Here is a 19,190-nt window from a genome sequence, read left to right on the forward strand (position 1 = left end):
CAATATGACAGCGAGGCAGCTCATTTGTGGTAATCAATAAGGGAGTTTAGGGCGCCTCTTGTACGTCTGAACTGTAAGGCTGATTTCTTTGAAAGTTATGTGAAACTTCATCTAAAACTATGTTTTCTCCAAATCCCAAGGCATTCACTACATACTGTAAAACTCATACAGCTGCTGCCTGGTGGCTTGACACGACAAGTTTGGCAAGTTTGAAAATGGTCCTATTTTCCATCGAGTTACTAATGCTAATAATCTATGGCATTAAAAATGAGGCGAAATGATTATCTCCATTACTTGCTCTATGCCCCTTAAACCCCCTCTTTCTTATATACTTTTCTCTGTCTCCTTTCCAACCAATCCATGTTTTTCAACCGATCTGCCCTTCTCCAATTTTGAATTCCAAATTTACTCCAAATTTAAAGTACAAGTTGTCTATCAGGTAAACACATTATCAACTCTGTGGTTAAAACTCCCTTTGCTCTCTTTTTGACTCTGTCTGTATGCATCTCTCTTTTCCTTTCACTGTCAGATTTTCCTCTACAGTCTCTATTTGTCTGTTTCTAAAACACCACACATTAAAAGGTAAAACCCACACTGGTTCTTGTAGTCATTCTATATGAGTTGAAACCCTTATTGAAAATGCAGCATGTCTTGGGTTGCACTGCACCCTATTAAAGCTGCAACAGATACAGAGAGCATTGAGAGAACTTCTATAGAAAAATTGGATGGATTTGTTTTGTTTTGGAATGTGTTTTGAGCAAAAACGGTTTGTCTTCACAGAGGCCCTAACACCACAACCTGATGATTACTGTTAATGATTGTTATAACTCAACCGTCTTCTGTCTGGAAAGCTGACTGTTGCTATACAAGAGACATCCTGATGTCAAGTCTCACTTAACCACAGTTTTTTGTGTGTTAAGAAAAATGTTCTAATTCCATGAACCATTTTGCAGCTTTGTAAAGGATCCAGACCCTTAAGATTGAGAGTGAATGTATTAACAGTTAAGTACTGAGTGTTATTAGTGCTTAAGTTCTTCAAATGTTGAAGGGACAATTATTATCACCCAAATAATAATATCAATGGTGGCAAAAATCCTTCACAATAAGAGTATGTTTTCAAAGGGCATTTTTGGGTTTAAAATAAAAACCTCCTTCCAACACAGCTATGAACAGCAGAACGTGTGTGTGTGTGTGTGTGTGTGTATGTGTGTGTGTGTGTGTGTGTGTGTGTGTGTGTGTGTGTGTGTGTGCACATTTGTGCATGTGTGTTTGGCTAACTCACCCCAGCTGGTCTGTCAGGTTCCACAGTACATCGGGCGTGGGCATTAGTGGTGAACCATCATATAAAACCACAGAGGATCCCACTGCGAGAGCGGACACCAGCCAGTTCCACATCATCCAGCCAGTCTATGGTCACCACAGACACAAACACAGTGGTCAGTTGATCTGGTAGACACTCCTTTCTCATCAGCATGGAAAAATAGGCAGAAAAATGGACAGCTCCGGTAGTCTGTGAATTGCGTGTGGTTCACATGATGGTGTTTCTCTTTTTCTTCCATGCTGAGCTACTGCTTTGGCACCATTCTCATATATACACATTGAGCCCCCTCAGACGTTGTTTCTCTGTATTCTACTAATATAAATTTAATACTTTGGGGTTTCGGGACTGTTGGTCTGACAAAACAAACTATTCAAAGATGTCACTCTAAATTCTGGGAATTTTTTTTAAATATATTTTCTGACATTTTATAGATCAAAGTATTACTCAATTAACTAAAAAAACCTAATGATCAGATTAATCTCTTTCCCTCAGCTCCAACTACACATGCATTTACTGATCTAGTTACAGGTTGACTAAGCAGATGTAAAATGCACATAGTAATATTTTTTCAAATGGAAGTTAACTTTATTTACAATCTGAGAACTTCCTCATACGATGCCAACGCTTGATAGAATCACTTTCTAAATCAAGGAGAGCCCACATAAGTAATCTTAACAAAACACACATGTCACAAACCCAAACTGCAATTGAGTACAGAAACACACAAATGCAAATCCTACAACACAACAACTGCTGTTTTAATTAATATAAAATGAGGTTCCCCAGTGTTCATCAGCATCAAAAAGATCTAGAATCATCAAGGAACTTGAAATTATATACAGCTCTGACCTTCAGCACTCAGCGCTGCTCCTTAGACAAGATCTGTTTGTGCGTGCATCTGTGTGTATCTTTGTCGCCGGGCTACTGATTAATAATTCCCCACAATATCAAACATTATACCCCTGCAGATAGCTAAAACGAGGCAGCAGGAGGGCAGTGGAAAGTGCCCTCAGGATTAAGAAATTCTAGTGCCAAGGGTGTGTCCTTTTTTGTGAAGAGGTTGTGGTTGTGGACCTACTGTAGTGTAGTAAATGATGACATCACTGCTTGTCATATTGCCATGGAGAATGTGTTCCTTCAAATGTTGGATGAGCGTGCCCTGAACATACAGAGAGAGAGAGAGAGAGAGAGAGAGAGAGAGAGAGAAACTATTAATGTGAAATTACTTTTTTTTTTTAGTTCATATTTTTGATCATGACATTTACATTACAACAAATTTGACATTCAGAAAGAATAACAGACTCTCTTATGTCATCCTGACAAATGCTTAATCTGTAAATAATAACGTTTTTTCTTCTCCAAAAGTATATTCATGCTCCTTCATTAAGCTGCACAGAAAATGATCATAACCAAGGCTTCTACACACAGCACACAGAAGCACTTCATTTAACAAGAAGGGCAATTTGGGTGAAGTGTGAATTCTCCCACAGTCACTAACCCATCACAGTTGGATAGGTTATTATTGTGGGCGTAGAGTATGAACCGAGTGTGACTGTGTGCGTGACTGTGTGTGTTTTAGTTTTGAGCCTATGAGTACTTTGCTGTTCGCGTAAACAGGTGGTCCATGTATGTGTGTGTACGTGTGCGCATATAATCTTTGGTAGGACTCAGCTGCAATGCCCGTCCTCTGGTTCGTGCCATCTTACCGCTGACAGCATGTTAACAGAGCCGTAACAAAGCAGAAAGCCCAACAGTGCCAGGGCTAATTGGTAGAGCCAGAGAGGACTGCCAGCGTTACAATGCGAAATGTTTTCACCAACGCATTACTGTCCAATTATTGGCAGCATGGGGAGAAGGATGGGGCACAAAATAAAGGAACGTAGACAGAGAGGAAAACAATATGGGAAAGAAAGAAAAGCGTGCTAGTGGAAAGAAGACGTAAAGCAGGGGAATAAAACCTAATGAGAGTCCGAAAAGGAGGGCTAAGTGGGATAAAAGTGCATGCAGTTTAAGGATAGAAAACCAATGCGAAAGAAGGACAGAAGTGTAATAGAATGAAAGAACAAAATAGGTGTCAGAGAGGGAGAACAACTGTTTTGTGAACATGTGTGAATACATTTCTTTGTGTGTGTTAACCCATTATGAATGTTGAGTGTTTTGGCCTTCAAAGTGCAGTGGTCCTTTTGAAATCACACATTAATTTAACACTCTCCCTCGCTCAGATGTGGTATGCAGCAGGTGAAAATAATGTAATTCATACTCCTTTTTAAAAGCAAATAACCTCTGCAAGATCTGCTGATGGAGGTCTGCTGCCATCTTGTGGTGGAAAATTTAATGAAAATCCAACTCGCTCATACAGTGGATGGCTTTGACCACTGCTGCTGTGATGTGATCCTCGGAATGATCTCCATAACCTGGTCACATACAACTAACAAGTTGCTATAATCTGATTTAGTCACCTTCAAAAAGGAAACTATTCAAATAGAAGCAAGACATAGTCTGGATAAACATCAAACTGTACATGTGGGTCAACTCAGGAGAGCTCTGCAAACAGATGTGACCAGCATGTGCATCGGCTTATGTGTGTATGTGAAACAGCTGTGGTCTGTCTAACCCTTGTGGAGCAGTAAGGAACAATTAGCTAAAAAAAATTATTAGCAATTATTTTGTATGTTATACAAATGCAAACAGGAAAACCCATGGGCCAATCAGTTATTTTTTTAGGAAGTGTGTAAGATATTGTGTTTGTGCGAGTTCAGCAAACTAACCAGAACCATAGTTTTTTTTTTTAATTTATGGGATAATGGAAGCCGGTGTGTTTCTTACCCCAGCAGAGTGGACCATACATTTAGGTGCTCCTGTGGTTCCAGAGGAGTACATGATGAACAGGGGATGACTGAATGGAAGCTGCTCGAACTCCAGCTGAGGAAACTGGTCGGCCTCACCTCGCCCAGATGCCAAGAAATCGTCTATAAATACACTGTGGAGAAATTTAAGAGAAGACTGATTCAATATATGGGGACGAGAAAATGTCTCTGACCTGATTCCTGCCACATAAAAAATATCTGTTTACGTGTCTCAGTTTTAGCATTTCAGTGCATTTGTATCCACAGACACACACACACACACCTGTTGGGGATCTTGGAGAGGTCAGTCTCGTGTTTGGAGCGAGCATAAGGAATCACAACTACTTTCTTCAGGTCAGGCAGACCTGAAGGAAAAACAGAAGGTCAGAGAGAGACAGAAAAGCCGATACCTTTATGTTCTCTTCACACTAAAGCCCTATGGAAAGCCAAGAGAGTTCCTTGGGGAACCCCAGTGTTATTTTCATAAACATATACCACATTTTGGTTCTTAGAGGAAGTGACAAAAAAAATATTTTACTAATAAGCAATGATTCTTAGTGATTCTCTGTTATTTTCCTGTGGTAGTAGATGAAGATATCCTACTTCATTCCATACATCTATCCTGCATCTGATCTGCATACATTTTTCAATCCTCAAAACTGGTAAAACAAAGTAGAGCTATCTATCTATGGCTCTTGCCCTCTAATGTCTTTTTTACTAGACAGCAGAAATTCCTTCTAGGTTATAGCTGCTATTAACACCAAAAACATCTCAAACAGCATAAAACAAATATCAGCACACACTGATTATCTCTGTCCACACTCAGGTTTTACCATTTACCACATGAAAAAACCAAAAACATTATTCCGTAGAATAAAATGATGACAATTATGGAGAAAGAGCAAAAAACGTAAATATGCAAATTGTCAGACACATCCGTCCATAAGCAAATATGGCTGCCAACCTTTGACAACACTGGTCAGCTTCTCCATGTGGTCATGTGTTTTGCCGTTGTAAACCACCGCAGCAACAGAGAAGATGAGTTTGGGCTGGATCTGAGAAAACCGATCAAGGACACCCTGAAACAGAAAGACAGCGAGAGTTAAAACGAGAGATAAAGTGAATTACACTGACACTCACAAGATAAACCTGAAATGGTCATGCTTTATTGAAAGATTTAGATCAGGACACTAAGAGCAGTTCTCTGATCTGCCAGAGGGGGCAGTAGCACACCAGAAACAAAGAGCAGAGCCACCGAGATGACAAAAGGACCATTGATGAAGGAGCTGCACCAGGATGAAGTTAATTACACTCACGCTCACTCACACGCATGATATTTAGCTTCCCAGACCTCATTCCCTTTTCACTCTATGTACAAGTGTGTTTTGCCACAATCATGAATCTCCTAAAAGAAATAATGAGAGACAATTTGTCCAGTATAGCTCAGTGGAAAGACACAAGGTCTGCCAGAATTAGAGATAAAACTTACCACTGTGACCCATGTACTCAAATGCACACTCTACCAGCAGTGATAAATGCTTCAGAGTCCACAAAAGAAACACAGAATGCTATGCAGCAGATTTAATAGGTTTTGTTTCATTCATTTTTTACTGAGAACATTAACTTGAGGGCTTTCAATGTCCCCCTGGTGGGAAACTGGTGACTGCAAATAAAAGTGTGGAGAAAACTATAACTCAAACATGTATAAGTAAAGAAATACAAGCCACCAACAGTATAGTACAGTCCTTACATTGACTCCAAAGTCGACAGATGTGGAGCTCCAAATGGCTCCGATGCTGGCTGCTGCTAACATGGCCTCCACTGCATGGATACCATTGGGTAGGTAACCTAGAGGCGGAGAGAGGAGAGAAAGAGGAGGGAAACATTAAGTTTAAGTGAAAATCTTTAACACTCATTTTATCAAGACTTACTATAGAGATTCTGTATCTGAAGAGCTTAAAAATCAAGTATTATATCAGCTTTTCATAAACATATAGTTGTGGATGAGTTTAAAATGTACACATTAACAAATATACACAATGCTAACACACACTGAATGTGCATCACTATCTTACTAACACTAGCAAATTTAAAGATAAATACTGCTTAACCCAGCAGTTTCTTATTAAAATGCCAAACTTCCCAAAATTAGTTGTGCAATGTTGCCTCCCAGACTACACATCATATGTAAGATGATAAGACTTTTAGGATAAATACAGAATAGAAAAATACAATTTATTTAGTGTGTACAGAGGCAAAGTATATTTTAGTAGAGAGAAATGATCAGCGATGATCAGATATTTTCAGTCACCTGGATAATATTATATCTAGCTCTCGTAAAATGAGAGCAGCTGGACTTATGTAGCGTCCGTCTCACAACTGCAGAATACCACACAGTAGTTCACCTAACTGTGAGAACAGCTGAAAAAAAAAAGTCAAAGAGAGGAAGGAGACGGGAGGCAGGGACAGAAATATTATGAGACAGAATAATCTGGTTCAACGGGAGAGAGAAAAAAATGAGACTGTAAAAGAGGAGGAGGGGGGTGAGTGAGAATATTTCATTCTTAAGCAGAGCTGAGATCATATCTGCTGTCTTGCTGTGATATATTCCTTGATCAATATGGGAAATGGCGCCCAAGGACACAAGTTGTTTTCACTGGACAGGCACAGACGATCAGTGAGGGAGAGAGAGAATCAGAGAGACAGATTTATCGATAACTACGTTAAGAAAAATGAAGAACAGCAAACAGGGATACGCAATATTGAAATTCTTATTATTATTTGGTGACCATTCATTCCCATGTTAATTTCAGCCAACACCAATAAAGACAATCAACTAATTAACTCAGTAAACATTATACAGATCTAACAGTATACATGTATCAGGGATAAAGTTTATTTCATACATAATACAGATAACATATTTTTAAGCAGTTATTGTAAGATTTTGATAAGATAATTGTATTGCCATACCATATGTCTTTGATACTACACAAAGTACCAGGGAGGAAACCAATGGGCACTGCCTAAGTGACTTGTGTACAAGGCAGTATGACATTAAATACAAAGAAATTGGCCAGGCCCCACAAAGGAGTTCCCATGCTACCTTTAAACACAGGGCTGTTTTGTTGATAACATGTATCTAATCTAACATGATAAAAACAATACTGCAGCCGGTAGTTCCACCCAAGCAATCTGACTGGTCAGAGGCAAATGGCAACCATACTGTCACCTCCCATGAATCATGACTAATCAGGGTTTAATGTTTGCTTTGCTGACTCCTGCTGTAACCAGGAAGCTGATCTCGGCCAGACGACACCTAAGGCTGACAGATCACCATCCTGCTACACTGGCTCTACAGGCACTGTCATAAATTATTATCTTCTCACACTGGACCAGGAAAAATAACGTCATGGATCATAATCTTACTACAACACCCTGCCTGGCTGCTTTTGTGGCTACTGTTATGAATCACTGTCTTGCCATGCTGTGACAACACTGCTTACACATCAAAGAAACCCAATGCCCTTACTATTCGTTTATTCATGCATACAACTATAACATTTTACAGGTCTACATGCTTGTAACCACTGAATGAGAACCAAATTTCCCTTCAGCCACTTCTACATAAATGCACCAACCTTGTGCTTCTGTTCTAAGGACTCAAAAAGTCCCACAAGATACAGAAAAAAATGGCTTTGTTGGAGTTTTCCCATTAGAATTCAGGTTTAAATCCTCTGAATTTAGCTGTAATTAGATAACAGTTACAGAAACAAGCTTGTGACCTGTGGACAACTGTTTTGAAATCAGCTGACAAAATCTGTGTGAATCCTTACTGGACAACTTCAGTTTACATGCCACTCACCGTGATTTCTATCCTTGAGTGCCTTTTCTTTCTCACTAAACAACGGCAACTTTTTTTTTTTAATTAAATTGTGCATTGTTTTCATCCATGTTTACTACTCTCTACTTTCTTTCTTCCTCACTGCCTCTGTGGGCACATTATTATGTTTGTTGACACATTACCACGAACAATGTTGATCAGTGAAATAAGGATGAAACCAACAGCAGGATGTGAAATACATCGCCCACATGCATGTGCATCTTCGTGCATGTTAATGATACAAACAAAAAGCTGCTCCATGGTGCTACTAGAGGTCACACTGAACAGGGTACCTTAAAGATGAATCTGAAGTCTGTCTAAAACAAATTCTTGGACTGTAGGGGGAAATTCTGTGGATTACATCAGACAGTTGGTTTGGCAATACTGCAAAAATAAAGCAAGAAATGAGGAGAGGAAAGGAGAGGAGTTGAGAGGAGAGGAGTGGAGTGGAGTGGAGATTTAATAAGTCTCTTAACCAAAGCTACACCACATTGACCCCATGGGTGCAATGTTGTGGTGCTAATATGGCAGTTTTGATCCCAGTCCAAGTTCAGCACTTACTTGTTACAGGATCACTGTTGGTACAAATTTCTTAGTCATCTGGAAAACTCTGGGTAGAGTCGGTTGAGGTTTTGTCTTTTAAATATCCAAATTAACACCTATATAATAATAAACTAATAATAAACGTCTTTTTGTAAAAGCAGCTTTGATTAATGATAAAAAAAAATAATGATCTGACCTGAAGTTACTTTCAGGCCAACGCTTTTTTTCTGATAGCACGGCCTCATTTGGACTAATACACAGACAAACTAAACAGGACACATATCACATGTTGCATGCAGTGTGTGTGATTTGTATCCCACTCCATGCGTGTGTCCTGCTGGTCAACCATTTTCTTTAGTCTCAGCTCCTTTTGCTTAAACGTACAAGCTGCATCTTGTGTTGAAGTTTCATGGGTGTTATTTCAATAATTGAAAGAATTTTTATTTGTTTACTGCTTATTATTTTACCTTACAATGCCGCTTCAGTTTTGTTTCATATAATCAACTGCACATTTATATTAGGCACCAGTAAGACTGTGGTTGCAGAGTGTGTATTTCTCATGACAGATATTTAGAAGAATATGCATTCCCCTGTGGAATGAACAGTGGGTGTGAAGGCTTTAAGGCTTTAAGCTTCATAACAGGGTGGAGGGTGATGTTGAGGATAATGGGACCAAGGAGAAAAGCCAAGAAACTAAAATGTGCACGAAAGAGAGAATACATATGTGTGTGTGTGTGTGTGTGTGTGTGTGTGTGTGTGTGTGTGTGTGTGTGTGTGTGTGTGTGTGTGTGTGTGTGTGTGCACGTGTTGGGTTGGCTCATGTCCTGCTATAAAGCTTGGCTGGCTTCATCAGCTAAGTGCTTATATATCTCCTGGATTACAGACACTGACAAGACATTTTAGTTCATCTATATCTAGTACATCTTTCTTCTCTAACACACACCATTAAGGACACACATTCAAACACACACACAAAGATTTGTGTTTGGATATGTTAAAGAAAATAAGGTAAAGACAAATAAGGGAGCTGATCTCTCTCTCTCTCTCTCTCTCTCTCTCTCTCTCTCTCTCTCTCTCTCTCTCTCTCTCTCTCTCTCTCTCTCTCTCTCTGTTGTTCAGATCCCTCTCCCTTTCTGTCCTCCCTCCATCCCTCCTGTCTTTCTAATGAGATTCCCACAGAGCCTAAGTCATTTAGCTAATGGATTTCCTTACCACAAGATCCATCTTTCTTCTGAACACACACAAACTTTGATACACATCCTGGTCATCCCTGGACAGGGCAGCTCAATATGAGCTCATGAATAGCAGCCCTACATGTCAGTCACATATACATGTAAGAGCCAGTGAAGTTCAATATTAGGAATATATTTTTTCAGAATACAGTGGGCCACAGCATGACTGCACTTTTTCTGAACACTCAATTTCATAATAGTTTTGTGAAAAATGACTTTAAATTGTAATATTTCGTTGACAGAGGTCAGAATGTGTCTCATACACTTGTGTTTGCACAGATTTTCATCCTTTCATACCTACAGGTTTTCCAAAGTTCTGGGTCATTGTAGCTCATATGTCCTTCTGCCCATCAGTGGTCCAATGATTTTATTTTTTAAAACTGACAAGCATTTTCTGTAACCTCTGGATTATTGTGCCTGTTATCTGTCATCTTTGCCCAGAAACAAAATAAAGAATGAAACCAAACAGCTTGTTTAAGACAGCGTGTCAAATACAACTTGAGCAGAAACAGAAGTTGCTTCAAAGAATGAAAGGTTCAGAAATCTGAGATGCTATTGCTTTACAACCCCAGTGTAAACTGAAGCCCCTGATACTGACACAGAACAAACAGCTCAATACGCATTTCTGCATCATGACTGGAAAAGTGGCACAGGGCAGAGAATGAAATAGAGATGGGGGCAGGTAGGAATCAGTGCAGTCAGACATTCACATGTCCACACAAAAGGCAAGGAGAAACTGAACTGTTTTTTTAAGTATGAATTGATGAATGGGTAGAAGAAGAAGTTTACCAATGCAAAATCAAGCTGGATTTATGTTCATTCTAATTTTCATTTAGCAAATTTACAAAACACCAACACCACTATTTTTTTATAGTCAGCGGCTTTTGGTATGGGTGTTTATTTTGAGATCAGAAAACCTCTTAATGCTAAGAAATGATTCAGTTCAGAAGTCTGAGATACTTTTATTTGACAACCCCAGGGTAACTAAACCCCTGATAGCTGAGAAGTAATAAACGCTCAATATGCATTTTCACCGGCAGCAATGTGTCAACAAGTTAAGAAGGTGACAGAGATAAGCTCTTAAAAGCTTCTGACATTTGAGCACTTGTACTGCAGAACACAAACAGGGATAGGGAAATGCATATGATGTGCATTAAAGTTCCCTTTGTGGCACTGGAAGCACTGCTCGGTATGAATGCGTGGATCTACGCGACCGCACTGTACAGTGGTGCCTTGCAGGAAAACAAATATTAACTTTGAAAAAATGAATGCTGGTATTCAGAAGGAGCTGTGACTTGTGCCAAGACAACCAGCCCTCCTTGCCAGTGCACACTAAAACTAATGGCAGAAAAAAGCCAATGTCCAACTTATTCTGCAACAGGCCTCAAGAAGAAGACTGGAAAGGATGAATAAGACAGAGGGGTAAAAAGAGGTAAGTCAGGAGAGGAGCAGCTCAACCACTACTTGGCTGAAAAAAATTTAAATAAAATATATCTACCACCCCTGTTTTTCCTGCTGTTTACTCCCAGTGAGACACAGAGCAATAAATCTGAGACTCACCTACAACCCTGTCTCCAGTCTGGACTCCCATCTTCCTCATGGCTGCAGCAAACAATGCCACATCACGCCTGAGCTCCCCAAACGTCACCTTCACAATCTCCTCATCTGCCTCCCCTAAAAGACAGACGCACAAAAAGAAGAGTGAGACACAGAAACAGAGATAAATAAGTACATTTCAAAAAATGACTCACAAAATTACATCTACAAATATTTTTATTGGTTTGGACACTTTAGATTTTGTGCACCACTTTGTAAATAATGTTTTTATTTATAGGTTGATACAAATGCAAACTAAACACCTGAAATTCAAAACCAAAGAAAAGAAAAGCAGGGAGACTGAGACATAAATAGAGACAGAGTCACAGACAGCAGCAGCAGTCCAATTATGTCTGTAAGTAATAGTTCACTGACATTCACAGAGGCTCCATAGCATGGTGACCAATGGGCCTTCTTATAATTACATTTCAGCTCCTGAGGTAGGGTAGATTGTGTGCACGTGTCTGTGCAAGAGCACACTCTCCCTCGTTCACACGCAATAAATTGGGGCCAATCCATTAGTGTGTGACAGTCCTGAGAGGTAAAGCAGGGAGCAGCAGTTATAATAAAGTGTCACACGAGGCCTTACGCTCCCCACTGCATCGATTCTGTACTCGAATACACCCTCAACACTGTTCTTTCCTGTCTTCCTTACTTTCCTCCTTCATTTGCAAACAAACACACAGGCAAACTGGGAGGGTAGAAACCAAACTTGTTAACATTCACTATTGGTATAAGTGCAAAAACATCAGGATGCACAAAGACTTAGTAAGGTAAACAAACAAAATTACTAACTAAAATACCATTGAAAACGAACCAGCTCTGCATATTGCAGAGTGCAGAGGCTGCAGCACTATTGTGTACAGTATATTGCAGTGTACTATAAACTGCAGTTTTTACCAGCACCATATACTCTATATACTTACTTGCAGCATAGAGAGCCACTTTGTCCTGGTCTGCATGTTTGAGCAGGTTCTCAGCGTAGTTGAGCCGAGCCCCCTTAAACCACTCTGGAACGTCTGAGATCCGCTTGGATACATCCACCACCTAGTATACACCCATAAAACACACATCGAAAACACAGGGAAGAGACATACAATTGTCACTGATCAAGCCTGTGAATTTCCAAGCTTTGGTGATCTTGCTAGCACGTAATCAAATTTCTTTTGGCTCTTCCTTTAATTGTTTCTCTTTATATTGACTGCCAAGACATGAAACGATCAGTTAGAAATTCAGTTAGAAATTTAAAGTCTAGCCCACTGTGCATCACTGTTTACAACATGTTGCACTGACTGATTGTCTCCCTGTCTTCCACCCATTATCAGCTGATATTGTATCAAGTATCTGCTGGTATTGCAAACCTAAGAGAGACAAATGGGTAAGAAAATACATGATAAAAGAAGAGCCTGTGGCCAGCATGTGACGTGGAATGTGTTATCCATGTGTACAGAAGGAGGTGTGTTGACAACACGGTTCAATGACATAAGCTCAGACATCGTTTATTACCTCACACACCCACCAACAGCTACATCCTGGAACTAAGCAACATCAAGAGGCTTTTTCAGCTGGCTTTTTGATGTAGCCTTGATGAAAAGGGTATCATTCTAATGTCAAAAATAGGCTAAACTGGTTTGAAATGCTATTATAAGCCATGTGTACATTTTAGCAGCTGTCATGTCTTTTATAGCAGCCACTTTGACAGGTGTCATCAATTGGATCTGATTTTAGTTCTTCTAAGAATACAGAACATGGCTGTTGAATTATAAGTTAACATCAAAACCATACCTATAGATAAAATGTAGAAGTAAAGGTTGAACTCACCTCCTCATATGGCTTGGAGCTGACTACTCCACTGAAGCGCCACACCTCTGCCCAGAATTCTGGGTACCTGTCCACCGACCACTGGTACAGGTCAAAGTAGTTAGCTAGAGGACCAAAAGTCAGAGATTACTACAGACTTATAACAAAATATTAACTTGCTGTTGTGACAATCTGCTCAAATATAGAGTGTAAAGTTGCTACAGATGACTAAATAGAAGAAAAGGTTAGACATTAGTACATGTATTACTAATACATAATAAGGCAAACTAACTTCCTGCTGCATCATGGGTTAAAATAAGCCCGCATGTGCCCATCTTGTTCCACTAATAACCATCAACTAAATCGTGAGTCAAAGACAATTTCTCCAAACTAAGATCTTTTTCTGATAATCACTGATGATCTCCATACATGATTAAAAGATTAGAGCCAAAATGTCAAAAGTCACAAGTGATCTCAGTTAATTTATATCATTGGGTATTGTTTTCTCTGGACTCTGCTTTTATTCACATCTACGTTCTAAGATAATTCCCTTAATCAAGGGAATTCACAAAGATGTGGATCTTCACCAACATCCAGAGACCAACAGAAAGAAAGGCACAGGTCAAGTTAAGCCCACTAAATGCTGGCAGATCTCCAAGCATAACTTCAAGCCGTTGGTTTCCAATCAGCCTTCTGAGGTTGTTTGATTTAGATTTTTTGAGGGGCACAGATGAATTTAAAAAATAATGGTGAAAATATAATATTGTGAGGCATTGTTATGTTTTATCATGTTTTTATTTATAACTTTTTAGTCATCTTTGTGACCCATTTGATATAAAGGAAAAACTTTTCTTCTATCTCAGATGCTTTGATAACTAACACAACCAGTCTGTAATTTAAGGATAAATACACTGGTTAAAAAAAAGAGAAGAGGAAGGGAATTTTGTTTAGTGAAGACCCAAAGAATTTGAAGCAGTACAGTTATGAAAATTACCACAGATATTCATCACAATTTCTGCCATTTTTTATGTTTTTTTTTTCATTTCCCACTCACAAATCTTCCATAGTTGTCTACGCTCCTACAACCATGTCTCTCCAGTCACGTAAATCTCTCTCTCTCTTTCTATTCATTCAGTACCCGGTTCTTCAGCATTCCTCCACAACCTCGCTGCCGTGGATCGACACGGTATCAAATAGATAATTAAAATAGGCCGCTGTCTTTCATCACCTAACAGGTGTGTTAGCAGGCACTGTTCAGCTAGGAGCATCGCTGGGGGTAATCCAAACATTAATGCAAAGCAGAGCTGCAGTGTTGTGAATAGCAAATTATGATTACAAAAGGAGTGGTGAGCAGGTTAGAGGCCATTATTTATATTCTTAATGACTGCAGACTAGCTAGCTTGAAACGTTTCATTGGCTCCCGAAGCAGCTTTAAACAGAGGTAATTTAGCGTTAATAAGCTGCCTGCGGGGTAATTACACAACAAACACTGACAGATAGCAGAGGGAGAGACGCTGTCTATTTTTGTGTATCTATCCAGCTTCGTAGGCTCAATAAAATCCGACTTGTATTAAATCCAGCACACCTCCTCTCTCCCTCTCTATCTGGCTCCTTGTCTGTGTCCTTCCCCCCTCTCCACTCACCTAGATTAAGTCCGTAGTCCTCGTTGACCTGTTTCCTAAACTTGTCCATCTGTGTGTTCTTCTTGGAGTCCGGGTACCACAACACCTTGCTCTCCATATCCATTATTTTCTCGCTCTTCCCTTCCATGTCTTTGGACATCTTTGTTGCGTTCCCCCTCTGTCGTCTTCCAAACACCGGCTAGCAAGAGTCCCGAGCGCCTTGCCGAAGCTAACTGTCCCTGAAGTGAGGGCTTGTGTCGAATGGGATCACCGACTAGCAGCCTAGTTTGAATCGGGCTCGGGAAGAATAACAGCTCTCGACAGCTAGCAAGCCTCACTGTCAGAGACAAGCGTGGGGCTGCCACGGAAAACTGAAAGGCCACGCCCCGGCGTCATGACGTAGGAAAGCGAGCTGGGTTCAAGAACTCGCATTGTTCAATACTGTTACACAGGACATAAACTACACGAATAGCTCCCTGACAACTGAAGTCTCAGTGATGGAGACTAATCCAAGCATATTAATGACTATAGTGACATTTAATTATAGTGTCTGAAAAGTCTCCCAGTCTTCAGTATAGATAACTATGTGTATATTATTAGTCATCTATAAATTAAAATTTGTGGGACTACGTGAGCATTTCAGGCCACCAAAAGGAGGTTGAATGAATGAAAACACTGTCATTACAAAGTTTGCACCTTATCAAAATATTTTTACAATTTGATGAGTTGCATAATTTTGCATTTCCTCTGTTTAATTGTAATATGACTTGGCCAACATATGAAACAACATTGCAGATATTCTGACAAAAGAATCCCCCGAATGAAAGTAATTTATACTGGCTTAGTATCCAGATGCTTGATGTGAAAAACCTTGCATCCCACCAAAAATATTACCATAATTAATTTAATTTGGTTCTTTAATATTTCCACTGTTATTTTCAGGCAAACAGTATTACTAGAATGCAGTCTTGCAATGTAACTCAGAACATTTACTCAGGCACTTTTCTTAAGTATAGTTTTGGTGTATTTGTGTTTTACTTGGGTTATTTCCTTCTTATACTCCTTTGTAACTGAACACTTCATGTCATAGGCAAATGTTGGGCTTTTTACTCCCGTACATCTGTTGCAGCTTAGTGCGCTCTTGACCACACTAATGTCCTTTTGTAAAATGTGTTAGTTTGGATAGTTTAGCTGTTAGAATTACCACTGTTGTGGCAGTATGTCTCTCATAGTTTGTCTGTGACCTGCCAAACCTGTGTCTCCTGTTCTTTGTCACATGAGTGACCAAACTAGTTTCCTCCTTTGGGATTTAAATAGCTTTCCAACTTAATCTACAGTTAAATGACAGCTGTAGTTACTTGTTATGTTAAAGACTGAGTTTTCACATTTAAAACCTATGGTCACTTTATGATGCAGTGTTATAGAATATCTTTTTTTTTTTTTTTAAATATGCCTCTTGAATAGATGCAAAATAGCATACTAGCCATATTGTGATAGTATGTGATAGTTTGTGATAACAGCCCGGTTCCCATGGCTGATGGCTGTTTAAAATCTGAGATTATCCACTTGCCAACAGAACTTTACTTTTTTAAAGTCAAAACATTTCATCTGTTTTACAAGTCTTGAACGTTTCCCGCACGTGAACGCGCAATAGAATCCTACTGTTGAGTCTCTCGTGCACGCGATAATCTTGCCTGTCAAAGTGAAGGATTTTGATTGGTCCTCAGCACACTGGTTCCACATCAGCCGACAGATCGGTCTATGTGGGGGGCGGATCGTCCACATTGGACTGGCATCTCGTTTGATCAATGGGAATCGGGCTTTTAGTGCCTCAAAGGAGGTATATTAGCCAATCAGAGAGCGAAGACGAAGGAGCGTTTTAGGGGTGTGCCCAATCAGTGAGAAGGAAGAACGACCCTCCTCACTTTGTGGTGGTGTCATCTCAATTTAGATTAAAAAAATTTCCTTTGCTCATGTCTTGCATAATCTCATCTAGTTTGCATTTTTGTATGCTCACAATTACCACAACCTGGTGTTCCTACAGCTTGTGACAATGAGTTAAATGTGAGAATGAGACAAAAGGTTTAAAGACATGCTTAGATTCCCATTTGCTATTTCAGATTCAAATTTTTCAATTTCACAGGCACCATGCCAATCCCAGTACTCCTCACTGCTCATTGCTCTTTCACATTCATCTTCCAGGCTCAGATGGTTCAAATATAATCCATATGCATTAAACATTAGCTTAAAAGCCACCCATGCTTCTGTGGAGTTTTGAAAACACACACACCCACAAATTAATGGCGAAAATAAACCACACTGAATTAGTTATCTGTGGCCACATTAAAGAGAGTTTCTTTGTGACCGTATAGTGACATTTACACTGCTCTGTGTTCTGGCACAGCTGGTACCATAAAGCAGAAAGAAAGACAGAGCAGACTGTGTTAACAAAAATGTTGTAACCTGTCTGATGATATTTTGTAATGTAGGTATCAGCGTCCTTAAAAGCTGCAGACACCCAGAGTCCAGATTGCAAAAACAGAGGCCTCATTTCTCAAACCTGAACTCTTACAGCCCACTCTGAAACCCAAGCAAGTCATGTTTTTTAAATAAATATAGACTGTGAGATCACTTAAGGAGCACTGAGCAACCACACTGTATTGTCTTATTTGCAAATTTGTTATATTGTATATCACTCTGTCAGCCACACTGCCTATAATGTTTTGGCTAATGTCTTCCAAATGAGTTGTAGTAAGACCTTGATGAAAGCATTAGCCAAAACACAGGAAACAGTGTAGGTAGGATGTGATATGATGATACTGCTAGTACCTGGCTGGGTGCACGTTCTGTGGACTTCATGGCTTTGTTTTTGTCCTGATTTGCAGTGTGAATTGTGACGCTTTACAGAAGTGTGTGCCTTTCTAAAGTACGTCCAATTCAGTTCAGTTTACCACAGGTGAACTCCAATAAAGTTCACATCAAGGACAATTAAAGCAAACAGGATGGACCTGACCACTGGTAAATGAGAGTAAATGAGAGATTTCAGTTTTTGATTTTTAATTAACTTGCAAAACACATAAGAACATGTTTTCACTTTGCCATTATGGCTTGATCAGCAAGAGTGGAAATTTTACAGCACAATAAAGTGAGCAAAAAGTTATGGGGTCTGAATATTCTCTGTACTCACTGTATGTGCTCACTTCTCACTGAGACAAATGGCTGATTAGACATTGAAGTGCACCTGAAATGGACCCTGGCATCGCTCCACAGCAAGTTTCTCATTCATCTGTTTATCCTGGCCTTGCCTCCACATCAGCTCATATGTCCGGCAGTCCAGCCAAAACTCACATTTTGTAACAAGCAGTAGCTGCATCTGAGGATTCCACTGTTTCTCAGTGGAATCCTGCTTGTCCTCAGATGCAGCTACTGCTTGCTCCCGGGGACTGCCCTTTGCATCCTGTGATGTAAAATGTGTAATGTCATTTGGCTTATAATCTTATCCAGAACAACCTCCAATGAACCAAAAAAGACAAAGAGGCAAAAAGGCAAGCTGCTTAGTCAACCAAGCATGTCTATAAGTGCTCAGGGAATTTTGCAGTATGATACTGCAGCAGAAAAAAGTTGGATGAAGTTCTTTTTCAGTGGGGTCCCCACTGAAAAATGATTTTTTTTTTCAGTGGGGACACAGCCATGACCTAGAAGTGCCTATTGATTTTCTGCTGTTTAAAAAAATAAACAGGATGACAGGGTTTTGCAAAGACCTCACACTGATAAAAGCTTTGCAGTATATGAGTTGGTAAAGACACTGGTGATTCATTCATTTGAACATGTTCAACCGCTGCACTTCTGCAAAGTTACTCTCCGCGGAGCAAGACACTATCACATGCAATCCAGTAGATGGCGCACTAACACATTACAGTGAGTTCAGTGAGACTCCCCTCTTGACATGTCTATCTGCAGATAAGACTTTATATAACAACTCTTTTCTTTCTGTAATTTAAAGAATATAAAAATATAAAGACATAGTCCTGCATAAGCGCTACAACTATCCCCCTTAATGTCTATAAATAGGAAGGACTTTTTCTTCAAAAGAAATCTTCTGAAATTCTTTATTGCCAAATTTATCCGATTCTACAGTTACTAAAAAGTTCTATCTTCTGTCAGGAGACTATATGCTATGTCTATATATGCTCCACTACAGCTTTTTCTGCATTTTAGAGCAAGCATTATGTCTTTTACTGCCATTACGTGCTTGCTAATAAATATTTAACAAAAGAAAGGGGGAAACGGCTCTTTTTTATTAACTTTTAGCTCTTTCCATCACTCATTACATACATAGAATGAAAT

The 19,190-nt window shown here is 39.6% G+C and overlaps 1 protein-coding gene across 1 annotated transcript in view; it reads right to left on the reverse strand.

The window, feature by feature from the left end:
* Positions 1-15,171, reverse strand: part of aacs (acetoacetyl-CoA synthetase) — a 31,144-nt gene extending 15,973 nt beyond the window's left edge. Inside the window, exons 1-10 of the mRNA XM_041042973.1 lie at positions 14,865-15,171; positions 13,243-13,346; positions 12,348-12,468; positions 11,386-11,499; positions 5,918-6,015; positions 5,132-5,246; positions 4,451-4,532; positions 4,148-4,301; positions 2,400-2,480; positions 1,283-1,407 (exon numbers count right to left, since the gene is read on the reverse strand). Coding sequence (XP_040898907.1) covers positions 1,283-1,407; positions 2,400-2,480; positions 4,148-4,301; positions 4,451-4,532; positions 5,132-5,246; positions 5,918-6,015; positions 11,386-11,499; positions 12,348-12,468; positions 13,243-13,346; positions 14,865-15,003 — 1,133 coding nt within the window. The 5' untranslated portion in view covers positions 15,004-15,171. The remainder of the gene's footprint in view (positions 1-1,282; positions 1,408-2,399; positions 2,481-4,147; positions 4,302-4,450; positions 4,533-5,131; positions 5,247-5,917; positions 6,016-11,385; positions 11,500-12,347; positions 12,469-13,242; positions 13,347-14,864) is intronic.
* Positions 15,172-19,190: the final 4,019 nt, after the last annotated feature.

The sequence above is a fragment of the Toxotes jaculatrix genome, chromosome 7, assembly GCF_017976425.1.
Source record: "Toxotes jaculatrix isolate fToxJac2 chromosome 7, fToxJac2.pri, whole genome shotgun sequence".
In the NCBI taxonomy this organism is placed as follows: domain Eukaryota; kingdom Metazoa; phylum Chordata; class Actinopteri; family Toxotidae; genus Toxotes; species Toxotes jaculatrix.